The sequence below is a fragment of the Pongo abelii genome, chromosome 16 (assembly GCF_028885655.2).
Source record: "Pongo abelii isolate AG06213 chromosome 16, NHGRI_mPonAbe1-v2.0_pri, whole genome shotgun sequence".
Lineage (NCBI taxonomy): Eukaryota > Metazoa > Chordata > Mammalia > Primates > Hominidae > Pongo > Pongo abelii.
This window is the reverse complement of record NC_072001.2, coordinates 45,122,274-45,137,671: the sequence shown is the minus strand read 5'-3', so window position 1 is coordinate 45,137,671 and position 15,398 is coordinate 45,122,274. Positions and strand designations below refer to the sequence as shown.

The following is a 15,398-nucleotide window of genomic DNA, read 5'->3' as shown; positions in this document are numbered from 1 at the left end:
TCCTCTGCTCAAAACCCTCTTATGGTATCACATCACAACTAGAATAAGTTCCAAAGTTTTCACCCTGTCTGGCAACATCTGACATGATCAGGCCCTGATTACTTCCCTGTCTCCTGTGCACTTACCTCTCACTCCTTTCTGGTACCATGTCCCACACAGTCCCACACAGCCTTCCTTGTTCCATCAATGCACAAAGCACATACCCACCTCAGGGCCTTTACATTTGCTGTTTCCTCGGCCTGGCACTCACTTGCCTTTGTATATATGGTTCATTCCTCATTTCACTCAGTTCTCAGCTGAAATGTCACCCAAATCAGCAAAACCTTACCTACGTATCCTATATGAAAGAGATTGCCACATCCACCAATGTGCTGTTTTCTTAGCTTTGTCTTCTAATCATGGGTCACCATTTACTGTTATTTTATATATTTAATTATTATTGCCTCTCTCACTCCACATTAGAATATAAATTCCCTCAGGGCAGTATCTTTGTTTTCTACATTGCTATATCTGCAGTACCTAAAACGTTTCCTGACTCAATGGGTATTCATTAAATATATATTTAATGAATAATGTTAATATGAATAGTAATAGCTTGCAGTTGTTAAATGCTAATCTGTATTAGGCTTTTATAAAATAAAGACTCCATTTTACAGAAGAAGGCTTAGAAAATTTAAGAAATTTTTTCAAGGTCATATGTCCTGTGAATCATGTCTGCTTCTAGAGCCTGGTTCTCAAACTTGAATGTATATTCAAAGCCTGTAAAAAATGCAGACTTCATGTGTATATATGAGTATCTGTATGTCTATATATATATATATACATACCTATATTTTCCAGAGAAACAATGGAAAGATAAGTCAAAAATTACTAAAATGATGCCCATAGCAGAAGGGAGAGGAGAGGATAAAATGGACAATGATAGAAACTAGACTTTTCATCGTTTTAGCTTTGGAACTACATAAATGTTTCATAAAAACAAATAACAAAATTTAATTTAATTTAATTTTATTTTATTATTATTTTTTGAGACTGAGTCTCGCTGTGTCACCCAGGCTAGAGTGCAGTGGTGCAATCTCAGCTCACTGCAACCTCCGCCTCCCAGGTGCAAGCCACTGTCATGCCTCAGCCTCCCGAGTAGCCAGGATTACTGCCACCCACCACCATACCTGGCTAATTTTTGTATTTTTAGTAGAGACGGGGTTTCGTCATGTTGGCCAGGCTGGTCTCAAACTCCTGACCTGAGGTGATCCGCCCACCTCAGCCTCCCAAAGTGCTGGGATTACAGGCGTGAGCCACTTTGCCCAGCCAACAAGGTTAAATTTTAAAATGTAAATTTTAGGGTACCACCTCAAAGCCATTGAATCTGAATCTCCATGTGCAGGGCCCAGGAATGTGCATTTTTAATAAGTCCAGGTGATTCTAATGCAGCTAATTGGGGGCTTATGCCCAGATGAGAAGTACTGTTATTTGCCGTGTTACCCAACGAAGGGAAGTGACTACTATCTTACTCATCTTTGTGTTCCCTGCAGTGGCCAGCATTGGGCCAGAAATGGAATTTATTACATGAAGTTGGACTGCATTGCACTGTTGGAAGGAGCTCCATTAGGGTAATTATGAGCAATAGGGCCTAGCCCTCCTTCTCAGGAGGAATTAAGTCCAACCTTGTGGCTCAGGGTTAGGCCGTCAGGAGTTTTCTAGGGCTGATACTGCTTTGCTTATGTGTGCGTTATGTGTTTGCATAGTATGTCTCGCTTTCTGTTGTGTGTTACTGTATTGAGTCTCAGAAGGCACTGTCCATCCCATGCTGCGCGTGCTCTGCAGGCTTGTCATCCTCTGTGTTGTGCATGCACAGCTGTGTTAAATAACCTGTCCTAGAGAGTAGAGGACCCAACATAGGATAGGTCCTCTGGCTAATGGCACATGTAATCAATCAGGTTGATTTAAAAGTTTTCAGAGAATTTAATCCATCAGATTGATTCCCTTTTATGACCAGTAGAATAGACATTTTATTTTTTTAATTAATTAATTTTTTTTTTTTGAGGCAGAATTTCACACTTGTCACCCAGGCTGGAGTGCAATGGCGCACAATCTCCACTCACTGCAACCTCTGCCTCCGGGGTTCAAGTGGTTCTCCTGTCTCAGCCTCCCAAGTACCTAGGATTACAGGTGCTCGCCACCACACCTGGCTAATTTTTTTTTTTTTTTTTTTTTGAGACGGAGTCCTGCCCTGTCACCCAGGCTGGAGTGCAGTGGTACGATCTCAGCTCACTGCAGCCTCTCCCTCTGGGGTTCATGCAGTTCTCTTGCCTCAGTCTCCTGAGTAGCTGGGATTATAGGCACACACACCACCATGCCTGGCAAATTTTTTTTGTATTTTTAGTAGAGACAGGGTTCCACTGTGTTGGCCAGGCTGGTCTTGAACTCCTGACCTCAGGTGATCTGCCCGCCTTGGCCTTCCAAACTGCTGGGATTACCGGCATGAGCCACCACACTCGGCCTAATTTTTGTATTTTTTAGTAGAGACGGGGTTTCACCATGTTGGCCAGGCTAGTCTCAAACTCCTGACCGCCGGTGATTCGCCCACCTCGGCCTCCATGCCCGGCCCCTAGACATTTGATTTTTTAAAATGTTTTGGCATGTCTTAGTTTGGGTTCACAAGAAAAAAAAAAAGTAAATTAAAAAATCTATTGGCAAGAAACATTTCAATAAAAATGGAAAATAGACTCTTGAATGTCATGTTTAGGAATTTGACTTCATATTTTGGTAGTGTAGCTTCACAGGATTTTTTAAGCCCCAGTGTGACAGCATCAGAGATCTGCTCTAAGATAACTGACAGCAAATGTGAGAGAATGCATGGAGTGAATGAGACCAGTTGAAGCTGTCACAGGGGTCCCCAGAGAGACTCTATAGGAGGAGGCTGTCATGAGGTACCATTAGAGGTAAAATTGATAGACCCTGGCCAACTTGGGAGGAAGCTGAGGCTATTAAAAGAGATAAAGAAAAGCAGGAACTGGCGGGGATTTGGAGGACAGAGTGGAGAGAGAAGGATGGGGAAGATGATGAACATTATGTTGGCCTTTTGTTTTGGTTATAGATTTTTATGTATGTTATGAGTGGATTTTTAAAAAATTTCCACTTCATTTTATTTATATCTGAAATATCAGTGGGTGGCCTAAAAATCAACTTTAGTATTGCCAAATTGCTTGATATCATGATATCTATAAAGTTCTAAATATAGTGTCTTTTACAAAGCAAACATTGCAAAATGAATTCTTTATTTTTTCATGTTCTGCCGCAGCATAAATCTCCAGCCTTCATTAGAGCTGCTGTTATTTCTGATTTCAACTTATTAAGAGCACACAGTGCTCTTACTTTTTGTGACCTGCCTTTCCTTTAAGACCCGAAATCAAAGAAAATAGAATCACTCTGTTTTTCTGGATGACTAAGAACATCATCCTGGAGAAATACTATTGATCCTTTGGATAAGGAATGTAGATGCTGACCTGTTTTTATAAATGTAACTACTGCCATTCAGACAACCTTTGGCTGACACCCATTTTTTTGACATGGGTGCCTTAGTAAGTACATCACAGCATGTGGCTGGGAATCAGACAAATTGGGGTTGGGATCCCAACTCTGCTGCTTGCCACATGTGTGACTCTGGAAAAGTTACATATTCCCTAGGCCTCAACTTCCTCATCTATAAAATGGGGATTTGAAAAAAGGACTTACTTCAAGGGATAGTTGTGAGGATTAGTGAAATAACAGATGTGTTTAGCATTTCCTGGAACACAATACATGCTCAATAAAAGTTATCTATTTGTACCATTATCCAAGATTTTATTTTACAGAGGTCAAGAATCAAGAGAGTTTATGAAAGGAATGAGTGAGCTTTATGTTATCAAAAAGCTAAGGAAGTATCTGTACATGCTTACCTTCCTTGAATGATGTAATATGGGTCTGTCAGGGTAATTATTTAAACTCTTTCTGAGCCTCTTTTTACCTAGACCAGTGCCTCCCAAAATGTGGTCCTTGAACCACCAGCATCAGCATCATCTGGGAAGTTGTTAGAAATAAAAATTCCTGGGCCTACTTTTAAACCTACTAAATCAGATGCTCCGGGGTAGAGCCTAGCATTCTGTATTTTAACAAACTCTCAAATAATTGTGATACACTAAAGTTTAAGAACCACTAGCCTAGACCATCTTTTAAAATGTACAATTTGGCTGGGCACAGTCGCTCATCCCTGTAATCCCAACACTTTGGGAAGCTGAAGGGGCATTGCTTGAGGTCAAGAGTTGGAGACCAGATTGGGCTATATTGTGAGCCCTCATCTCTATAAACATTTTTTAAAAAATAGCTGAGCATGGTGGTGCATGCCTGTATTTCTCGCCACTCAGGAGGCTGAGGTGGGAGGATCACTTGAGCTAGGGAGGTGGAGGCTGCAGTGGGCCATGATCACACCACTGCTCTCTAGCCTGGGCAACAGAGTGGAACCCTATCTTAAAAAAATAAAAGTTAAAAAAAAAAGTGTACAATTAAATGGTTTTTAGTACATTCACAGAGTTGTACAACTATCACCACAATTAATTTTAGAACATATTCATCACTTTCAGAAGAAACTCAGTACCCATTAGTATTTACTTTCCATTTTCCCCCAAGCCCACCAGCCCTGGGCAACCACTAATCTTTCTGCCTCTGGATTTGCCTACTCTGGACATTTCATATAAATGGAATCATGTGGCCTTTTATCTGGCTTCCTTCAGTTAGCATCATGTTTTCAGGTTCATCTGTGTTGTAGCATATGTCCATCCTTCCTTTCTTTTCATTGTTAGCTAATATTCCATTATATAGACATGCCACATTTTGTTTATCCATTCATCAGTTGGTGGACATTTGGTTTGTTTCCATCTTTTAGCTATTACAGATAATACTTCTGTGAACATTTGTGTACAAGTTTTTGTGTAGAATATGTTTTCATTTCTGTTTGGTGTGTACCCAGGAGTGGAATTGCTGGGTCCCAGGGTAGCTATGTTTAGCCTTTTGAGGAGCTGCTAGACTTTTCCAAAGTGGCTGTCCCATTTTACATTCCTGCCAGCAGTGTATGAGGGTCCTAATTTCTTTATATTCTCATCAACACTTGTTATTAAATATTTTCTACTAGACTTATCTTTTGAGATAATGAATTCTGTAAGCTTATTACACTATGTCATTTATTTTCCTGAAAGTAAAAGCATTTAAAGGATGCCTCTTAGCTACTGTTTCTGAGGTTGGATACCTGGTTTCACATTTGTACTTCCATTTTGTGATTTTATAAACTTTCATCATATTCTTTTTAGCAGAATTTAAAAATATATATCTAAAGATATATATCTTAATAAAAGTATATATATAACAAAAAATAAAAATCATAATCATTTAATCTTAAAAATACAAAGCCCTTCTATCTTTTTTATTAGTTTAACATTAAAACAATTGAGCCAGTGACATTTTTATCCTCTGATATGTCTAGCCTAGTAATCATTCAATAAATGTGTTTTTAAGTGGTTGATTTTCAAACATGAGTATAAACATTCCTTAGCTTTGCAAAACACCTGCTATCAAAAGCAACTCATTTTCTTGACACATTGATTTCTGATTACAAGCCCCAGCTAAAAAAATAGGGTTATACTCAAGCTGATTGACCTTTCTCAAAGCTGGTTTTTTTTTTTTTTTCCCAGAGGAATGGCTTCTTGTGGGAACCAAACAAGGACATCTTCTTCTCTATAGGATTCGGAAGGACGTTGGTAAGTGCACATTGCTCATGCAAAAAAATAAATTTTAATAGTCAGCTAGTATACAACTGTGAAAACAGTTATTCCTGGACCATTAAAAGAGATCGAAGGTTAGAGGGAGCATGGTGGGAAAATGGGGAGAAGACTTGAGAATGCCTAGGGTTTTTCTCCTCCAAATTGTATTGCCCTACCTGCATTTGGGAGGTGAGGATGAATTGCGATTTACTTATTACTGAATTACTTATTACTGGTAGTGAGTCTCTAAGAAAAGGGGAGGCGGTTGTTTTCCTCCTCTTTTCTTAGAGACTCACTACCAATAATAAGAAATACTACTAATGGGCATAAGATTCCTGTATATATGGTGTGGTGGTAGGAAAAAAAATTAGGCAACATTGATTTAAAATATCTTGTTAGCTTATGAGAGGTAGACCAAGAAGAGAGGACCAGGGTTTGCCTTCATGTGCACTTCCCCCTGGCTGCATGACTGTGAGCAAGTTCTTTCCAACATCAGTTTTCTATAAACTCTGTCTCACAAAGTTGTTGGGGCGGATGCAATAATAGGCTTGAAGAAACTGTGAAAACTAAAGTTCTAACCAAATGTGACTGTCAGTAATGTAGAGTAATAACTAAAGTATTTGAAATGTATTCTGTTGAAGAGTGTTTTTTATTGGGGCAGAAAGTACCTCACTGCCCTTCCCTGTTTTCATTTCTGTGCTCTCTTTATGGAGCATAGATGTGTTTAGGTATTATGCCCTGGAGCCACTCTACAGAAATCTGCAGTTGATTTCATACCCTTCAATATAATATATATTTCTCTGGTAAATAGCTTAAGAGATAGCTTATGATAAATAGAGCTCTGTTTTGGAACCTGGAGCAAGGGTAACATTGGGGGAAAAAGCACCTTACTAGTGCACTTGGGAAAGAGAAGATATCCTGGTCAGTTTCTGAGGCAGGGTAAGAAAAGAAACCAGAGAACAAAATAGAGAATTTATTTCATTTCTAAGTTTTTCAACTGTCCTCTAAATCAGGGGTCAGCAAACTTGTTCTGAAAAGGTCCAAAGAATAAATATTTTAGGCTTTGCAGTGTTGTAACTACTTAACTCTGCCATTGTAACATGAAAGCAGCTGTAGGCAATATGTAATGAATAGGTGTGGCTATGTTCCAATAAAACTTTATTTACAAAAACATGCAAAAGCTTCAATTAGGCCCTGGAGCAGTACATTGTTGATCTTTGTTTTAATGTTTTAAATTTTTTAATTCTCATGGATGGCGAAGTGGCTCATGCCTATAATCCCAGCACTTTGGGAGACTGAAGTAGGAGGAATGATTGAGGCCAGGAGTCTGAGACCAGCCTGGGCAACATAGCAACACCCTATCTACAAAAAATTAGCTGGATGTGGTGGCACGTGCTTATAATTCCAGCTGCTCTGGAGGCTGAGGCGAGAGGATCACTTGAGCCCAGGAGGTTGAGGCTGCAGTAAGCTATGATCACACCATTGCTCTCCAGCCTCAGCAACAGACCTTGTCTCAAAAAAAAAATTTTTTTTTTAGTTCTCAGAGCCAAAATATTTGCATTCTGTGATATTTGCCTGGTCTATAATTTTAAAATTAAGCTCACATTTTAATTTTAAAGGTAAAAATGCTTATCTTATTCAGCATTCAACAACTGTTTTTTGACTCTCTGCTTTGCTTTCAGATGTAAGTGGTGATCAGAAATTGAAAACAAGACTTTATAAATGAAGTCTCAACACAGTATAGACCTAAACTGGTAATATTAGTGTTAATCTGGCTTGGAACCCTGGTGGCGACTATTCCTTGCCCTGTGATCATTTTATCATGTCAACTTTGACAAATTAGTTAATGTTCCTGGGCCTTGGTTTTGCCGTAGGTAGATTAAATATAGACAATTAGGAAATCAAATTCTGATTTGAAACTTTTCTTCAAGAAATGGCATTTTTCCCTATACTCTTGGTGAACAGTTTAGTTCTGGCCCGGATCTGGCCTGGTGTGGGCCAGAAATAGACCTGGGCCTGTGTGAATTAGTTTTAGGGTTAATTTGGTTTCTAGATTTGAGATATTTCAAGCCTAAATAGGTCTATGGGTAGACTGTCTTTCTGAGGAAAGGGAGGGGATAATAGGGTCAAGAAAAAGACTAGGTCTAGAGATCGTAGGCTCTGATCTGATCTGAGTCATTTCCCTGGAGCTCAGTTGAGCCAGTGACATTTTTATCCTCTGATATGTCTAGCCTAGTAATTATTCAATAAATGTGTTTTTAATTGGTTGATTCTAAAACATGAGTATAAACATTCCTCAATAGACATCTCTAGGCTTCATTCTGCTCCTTTATTTTTTGAGACAGGGTCTTGCTCTGTCGCCTAGGCTGGAGTGTAGTGGCGCTATCTTGGCTCACTGCAGCCTCAACCTCCTGGGTTCAAGCCATCCTCCCACCTCAGCCTCCCAGGTAGATGGGACCACAGGCACACACCACCATGCCCAACCCAATTTTGTATCTTATTTTTAGCACTGCTTAGATTTTTTTTTTTTTTTTTTAGGTTTTTTTCCCACTTTTTTTTTTTTTTATTATACTTTAAGTTCTAGAGTACAAGTGCACAACATGCAGGTTTGTTACATATGTATTCATGTGCCATGTTGGTGTGCTGCACCCATTAACTCATCATTTACATTAGGTATATCTCCTAATGCTTTCCTTCCCCCCTCCCCCCACCTCACGACAGGCCCCCGGTGTGTGATGTTCCCCTTCCTGTGTCCAAGTGTTCTCATTGTTCAATTCCTACCTATGAGTAAGAACATGCGGTGTTTGGTTTTTTGTCCTTGAAATAGTTTGCTGAGAATGATGGTTTCCAGCTTCATCCATGTCCCTACAAAGGACATGAACTCATCCTTTTTTATGGCTGCATAGTATTCCATGGTGTATATGTGCCACATTTTCTTAATCCAGTCTATCATTGATGGACATTTGGGTTGGTTCCAAGTCTTTGCTATTGTGAACAGTGCTGCATTAAACATACGTGTGCATGTGTCTTTATACTAGCATGATTTATAATCCTTTGGGTATATACCCAGTAATGAGATGGCCGGGTCAAATGGTATTTCTAGTTCTAGATCCTTGAGGAATCGCCACACTGTCTTCCACAATGGTTGAACTAGTTTACAGTCCCACCAACAGTGTAAAAGTGTTCCTATTTCTCTACATCCTCTCCAGCACCTGTTGTTTCCTGACTTTTTAATGATTGCCATTCTAACTGGTGCGAGTTGGTATCTCATTGTGGTTTTGATTTGCATTTCTCTGATGGCCAATGATGAGCATTTTTTCATGTGTCTGTTGGCTGCATAAATGTCTTCTTTTGAGAAGCGTCTGTTCATATCCTTCGCCTACTTTTTGATGGGGTTGTTTGTTTTTTTCTTGTAAATTTGTTTGAGTTCTTTGTAGATTCTGGATATTAGCCCTTTGTCAGATGAGTAGATTGCAAAAATTTTCTCCCATTCTGTAGGTTGCCTGTTCACTCTGATGGTAGTTTCTTTTGCTGTGCAGAAGCTCTTGAGTTTAATTAGATCCGATTTGTCAATTTTGGCTTTTGCTGCCATTGCTTTTGGTGTTTTAGACATGAAGTCCTTGCCCATGCCTATGTCCTGAATGGTATTGGCTAGGTTTTCTTCTAGGGTTTTTATGGTTTTAGGCCTAACATTTAAGTCTTTAATCCATCTTGAATTAATTTTTGTATAAGGTGTAAGGAAGATACCCAGTTTCAGCTTTCTACATATGGCTAGCCAGTTTTCCCAGCACCATTTATTAAATAGGGAATCCATTCCCCATTTCTTGTTTTTGTCAGGTTTGTCAAAAATCAGATGGTTGTAGATGTGTGGTATTATTTTTGAGGCCTCTGTTCTGTTCCATTGGTCTATATCTCTGTTTTGGTTCCAGTACCATGCTGTTTTTGTTACTGTAGCCTTGTAGTATAGTTTGAAGTCAGGCAGCATGATGCCTCCAGCTTTGTTCTTTTTGCTTAGGATTGACTTGGCAGTGCGGGCTCTTTTTTAGTTCCATATGAACTTTAAAGTAGTTTTTTCCAATTCTGTGAAGAAAGTCATTGGTAGCTTGATGGGGATGGCATTGAATCTATAAATTACCTTGGGCAGTATGGCCATTTTCACAATATTGATTCTTCCTATCCATGAGCATGGAATGTTCTTCCATTTGTTTGTGTCCTCTTTTATTTCGTTGAGCAGTGGTTTGTAGTTCTCCTTGAAGAGGTCCTTCACATCCCTTGTAAGTTGGGTTCCTAGGTGTTTTATTGTCTTTGAAGCAATTGTGAATGGGAGTTCACTCATGATTTGGCTCTCTGTTTGTCTGTTATTGGTGTATAAGAATGCTTGTGATTTTTGTACATTGATTTTGTATCCTGAGACTGCTGAAGTTGCTTATCAGCTTAAGGAGATTTTGGGCTGAGCCATTTTTGTATCTTTTGTAGAGATGGGGTTTCACCAGATTGCCCAGGCTGGACTTGAATTCCTGGGCTCAAGTGATCTGCCCACCTCAGCCTCCCAAAGTTCTGGGACTACAGATGCGTACCACCATGCCCAGTTAATTTTTGTACTTTTTTAGAGACAGGGTTTCACCATGTTGGCCAGGCTGGTCTGGAATTCCTGACCTCAAGTGATCCGCCCGCCTCGGCCTCTCAAAGTGCTGGGATTACAGGCATGAGCCACTGTGCCCAGCCCAGTCTACTCTTATTTTGAACTGAGAGGGATTAGATTAGTTCATGTCTGAGGCCTTTACAACTCTAGGTTTATTTCAGTCATGCTGTCATCCTAGAGCAGTGTTCTCAAAGTGTGGTCGCTAGACCCCTGGGGATCCTCAAGATCCTTTCAGAGGACCTACAAGGACAAAACCAAGTTTGCAGAAACACTAAAACATTTCATTTTTTGTTTTTTTTTTTTTCACTGTATTGACATTTACAATGATGGTGCAAAAGGAATGGTAATTAAAACTGCTTAGCACCTGAACACAAATCAGAACAGTAGTACCTAACTTCAAATAGAGACTTTTTTAAAAAAACAAAAAAAGTGGTACCAAGCTGTACTGATAGTCATTGTGTAATTCTCACCATGTGCTCACAGTGGGTTTTTGTTTGTTGGTTTTTTTGAGATGGTCTCATTCTGTCACTCAGACTAGAGTGCAGTGGCGCAATCGTGACTCACTGCAACCTATAACTCCTAGGCTCAGGCGATCCTCCCGCCTCAGCCTCTCAAGCAGCTAGGACTACCGGCACACACCAGCATGCCCAGATAGTTTTTTCACTTATTGTAAAGATGAGGTGTCTCTTCTTGCCCAGGGTGGCCCCAAACTCCTTGCCTCAAGTGATGGGTTTTATTTATTTACTTTTTTTCTTTTTTCTTTTTTTTTTTTTTTTTTTTTTTTGAGACGGAATTTCACACTTGTTACCTAAGCTGGAATGCAATGGTGTAATCTTGGCTCACTGCAACCTCCCCCTCCCAGGTTCAAGCAATTCTCATGCCTCAGCCTCCTGAGTAACTGGGATTACGGGCGCCCACCACCACGCCTGGCTAATTTTTGTATTTTCAGTAGGGACAGGATTTCACCATGTTGGCCAGGCTGGTCTTTAACTCCTGACCTCAGGTGATTTACACCTGGGAGGTTTCTCGGCCTCCCAAAGTGCTGGGATTACAGGCGTGAGCCACCACACCTAGCCAGTTTTTTGGGTTTTTTTGTTTGTTTGTTTGTTTTTTAAGCTAGTTTCACTTAAGAATGTTCTTGGTTAGGCAGTAAAAGTTATTTTTATTGTATTTTGACTTTTGGCAAGACATCTTTTTAGTAATCTCGTATGATATAATGGGAAGTACACATAAAGCACTTCTGCTGTGTGCTAAGGTGTGAAGTCCGGTGGCTGTCTCAAGGGAAAAATGCTTATGTGATTGAGTTACAAGCTAAACTGGTTACTTTTCTCAGGGAGTATTGTTTTTGTTTGAAAGAATGACAGGTTGTAGTTTTTTCAGACCATTTGGATATTTGGCAGTTTTTTTTTTTTTTTTTTATGAACAAAGGGAATCTGTTACTTTAAGGTAAACAACTGGCAGTATTTGCTGTGAATGATAAAGTTAGAGCTTTTAAGAAAAAAATTAGAATTATGGAAAACTTGTGTTCACTCCCCTGAGTGTGACAGCTTCTCCATAATTAAAGATTTTTTCTGATGAGACTGGGGGTGATAATAATGAGTGTCATTTTTTAACATCGTATAATGAAATGTAGATCTGGATTGGAAAGTCTGCATAACTCAGTGAACCAATATTTTCCAAATGACTAATGCATGAAGTTTTAAAATCATGTGTGGGTAAAAAATACATTCAAAGTGTAAGGTAGACCAATGTTTTTTGACGTAACAGAAAATGAAAAGTTCGTTGACAGGTGTGAGATTTCACTTTACAAGAAATTACATTTGTTAAGTGTTGGTGTAGTATCAAAGAAGAATCTGAAAAATCTATTAAAGTACTTTTCCCTTTTCAACTATATATATGAGGACAGATTTTTTGTCATATACTTCAACCAAAACAAATTAAATTATCAAAACAGATTAAATGCAGAAGCAGATGTGGGTTCTTACTTATGGGGTTATTTATTGTTATTTTTAAATACATACATGTTTTTAAATATATGTATTTAAGTTTCTAACGTAAATATTCATGTATATAACCCCCAAAAAAGTTCTTTGAGGTCCTCAGTAATTTTTAAGATTATCAAGATTTTAAAACAAAAAGTTCAAGAATCTCTGCCTTAGAAAATTCTATTTGTAAAGAGAATTATAGGCTGGGGGCAGTGGCTCACTCCTGTAATCCCAGCACTTTGGGAGTCTGAGGTGGGTGGATCACCTGAGGTCGAGAGTTCAAGGCCAGCCTGGCCAACATGGTGAAACCCTGTCTCTACTAAAAATACAAAAATTAGCCAGGCATGGTGGCACATGCCTGTAATCCCAGCTACTCCAGAGGCTGAGGGCACGAGAATTGCTTGAACCCAGGAAGTGGAAGTTGCAGTGAGCTGAGATCGCGCCACTGCACTCCGGCCTGGGCAACAGAATGAGACTCTGTCTCAAAACAAAAAAAAAAAACAAGAAAAGAGAAGTATTAAGTGCAATAATAGGACGCTTTCAAGCGTAGGAAGTGTCTGAATTGTTTTTTTTCCTCATGAAATGTAACAGCAGAATACCAGGGCACACTTCCTGCAACTTTAGGGCCCTTTCTTCATCCCCTCTGCTGAGGGACACATGGAAGAAGTAAGACCAGCTTTGGTGGCATGAGTTCTTATGGCTGCCCCAAAGAGTCTCCCTGATTTCCTGCCCCAAAGAGTCTCCCTGATTTCCTGCCCCAAAGAGTCTCCCTGATTTCCAGAGGGCAAGGGCAGAGCTAGCTGTGGGGAACACCTCAGGTCAGCAGTGCGAGCATCCTGTCCATGAAGTAGAAGGCAGGTAGCAGGGCGTGGGCTCAGAGCACAGGCTTTAGAGTCAGCCTGGGTTTGCTTGCAGGCTCCCTCACTGGCTGTTACCTAACTGCTTTACCCCTCAGGCCCCTCAAATATGAGCTTGGAATAATAATACCTACTTCTTGGGAGTAGTTGTGAGTTTACAGAAAAAAATATATACAAAGTTTTAAACCCAGAACCCAGTATGTAGTTATTGCTTAATGATAGCTGCTCTGATGATGATGATGATGATAATTATTCTCTTTTTGACTCATTGGTGACTTTTGAGGCTGAATATTTTTGTCATCCCCAGCAAGGCTGAATTCACATGTTTTTATGGTATATGACTTTCTTCCCCTTTTTTGTAACAGTGCCAGCAGATGTAGCATCACCTGAAAGTGGCAGTAAGTGTAGACGCATTGAATTGCTTTAGCTCTGGAGATGGGTTTGAGTGTTTGCTCTGTCTCCGTGATACAGAACTTAGAGTAGTTGCTGGAAATTAGTTGGTCTAGATCTAAGGATGCTTTGGGCTGGGTTTCATGGCTTGGGCTCTTATATTTGCCTGTTACTTTTTACACCCTCCCTTGTGGAACACTTTGCCAAGGTACTGATTTTGGAAGATAAGATCTTCAGACTCACAGGTACCTTGCAGCTTCAGTAAACTTTGTGTGATCCTTTCTGCTGATGCTGAGTGAAGGTGCATGAAACGCCCTGCTCTAAAATTGGAGTTGAAAGCATCTTACAGTGCTTGTAAGACAGCTGGCTATTTAGATCTCTGATTTTTAGTCTTTCAGGAACTTCTAAAGATTTATGTAGGAGAGCAGTATGGAGCAGTATTTTTCTAGTAGTGGTTTTTATATGTATCCCTGTATTTGGAACTACCAGTGTTTATTTCTTTTCCATAGGTTGCAACAGATTTGAAGTGACACTGGAGAAATCCAATAAGAACTTCTCCAAAAAGATTCAGCAGGTAAGCAGTGATGGCAGTCCTTACAAGAATATTTGACTTATATGAGACCCTGTCAAACTAGAACTTTGGTAATGTTATTTATTAACTCTGAATCCTCTTCTCTTTGACCTTCCATTTATGCAGGGGTCTCTGCCCATATATCATGTGCCTGAGATCCTCTCTCACAAGCAGAAATGATAATCACGGAAATTATAATGCCCAGAAAAATAAGTGAGATCCCTGTAACTGGATAGGCTCCGTGGTCCCTTTTTAGTACTGTTATTGAATGAACATTTGCTAAACCTTGTCAGAAATGTTTAATTGGGTCTCATGATTTGCTATTTTCCAGATCCATGTGGTTTCCCAGTTTAAGATTCTGGTCAGCTTGTTAGGTAAGAAAAGGAGTTGCATTTGTATCCTGTGTCTAAAAAGAAAAGATATGACCTAATTAACCCTTTCATGGTTAATTTGATAGTGGTTACTTAACAACGAACTGACGTGTTCCAAACCTGGTATAACAGGGTACATGAGTAATAAAGGCAGCAGCATCCTCCATAGACTCGAACTCTGCTCTCCAAGGAGTCTCACTTTATTCATTCATTCGTTCATTGATCAAATATTTATTGAGCCTGTTCTATGCAAAGTCTGGACTAGACATTGGGGATACCAAGTTCAGTGAGGCATGGTTGCTATCTTTGAGACTTACATTCTGATTACGAAGACTAAATGACAGGAAGTAATCACGTTACAATGTGGTAAGTTACAGTGAAAATTTATAAAAAGTGTTGTAGAATCTTGGTAATGGGAGGGACTATATTGTCTAGTAGACAACTAGACTTTCAGTAGGAAGAGAGACCAGCAGCATATCACAAACACAGGGAACAACTAGAACAAAGGCCCTGAGATGTGGCAGTTTGTGGCAAATAGTTTATTGTGGCCAGACTAAGGATATGTGGTGAAGAGTGGCAGGATATCAGGTAAGAGACAGAGCAGGGCTACACTGTTGAGGCCCTCATGTGAAAAACCATGGTTTCATAGAAGGCAGCCAGTGAGGCCTTTTCTGGACATGCAGGGGACTAGAAGCTGGTCTCACACTTTGTGCTGTTGACCCTGGGGCCCAAAGAGTAAAATCATGTTAAATGTAGTTCCTGGGTCCACAGATAAATATCTGAGGTAACT

The 15,398-nt window shown here is 39.7% G+C and overlaps 1 protein-coding gene across 2 annotated transcripts in view; it reads left to right on the top strand.

Moving 5' to 3' along the window:
• Positions 1-15,398, top strand: part of VPS39 (VPS39 subunit of HOPS complex) — a 49,617-nt gene that overhangs the window by 2,652 nt on the left and 31,567 nt on the right. For both annotated transcript variants that reach the window (XM_054531105.2, NM_001132329.1), the window contains 3 exon segments: positions 5,724-5,789; positions 14,176-14,240; positions 14,569-14,611. In XM_054531105.2, the coding sequence (XP_054387080.1) occupies positions 5,724-5,789; positions 14,176-14,240; positions 14,569-14,611 (174 nt within the window).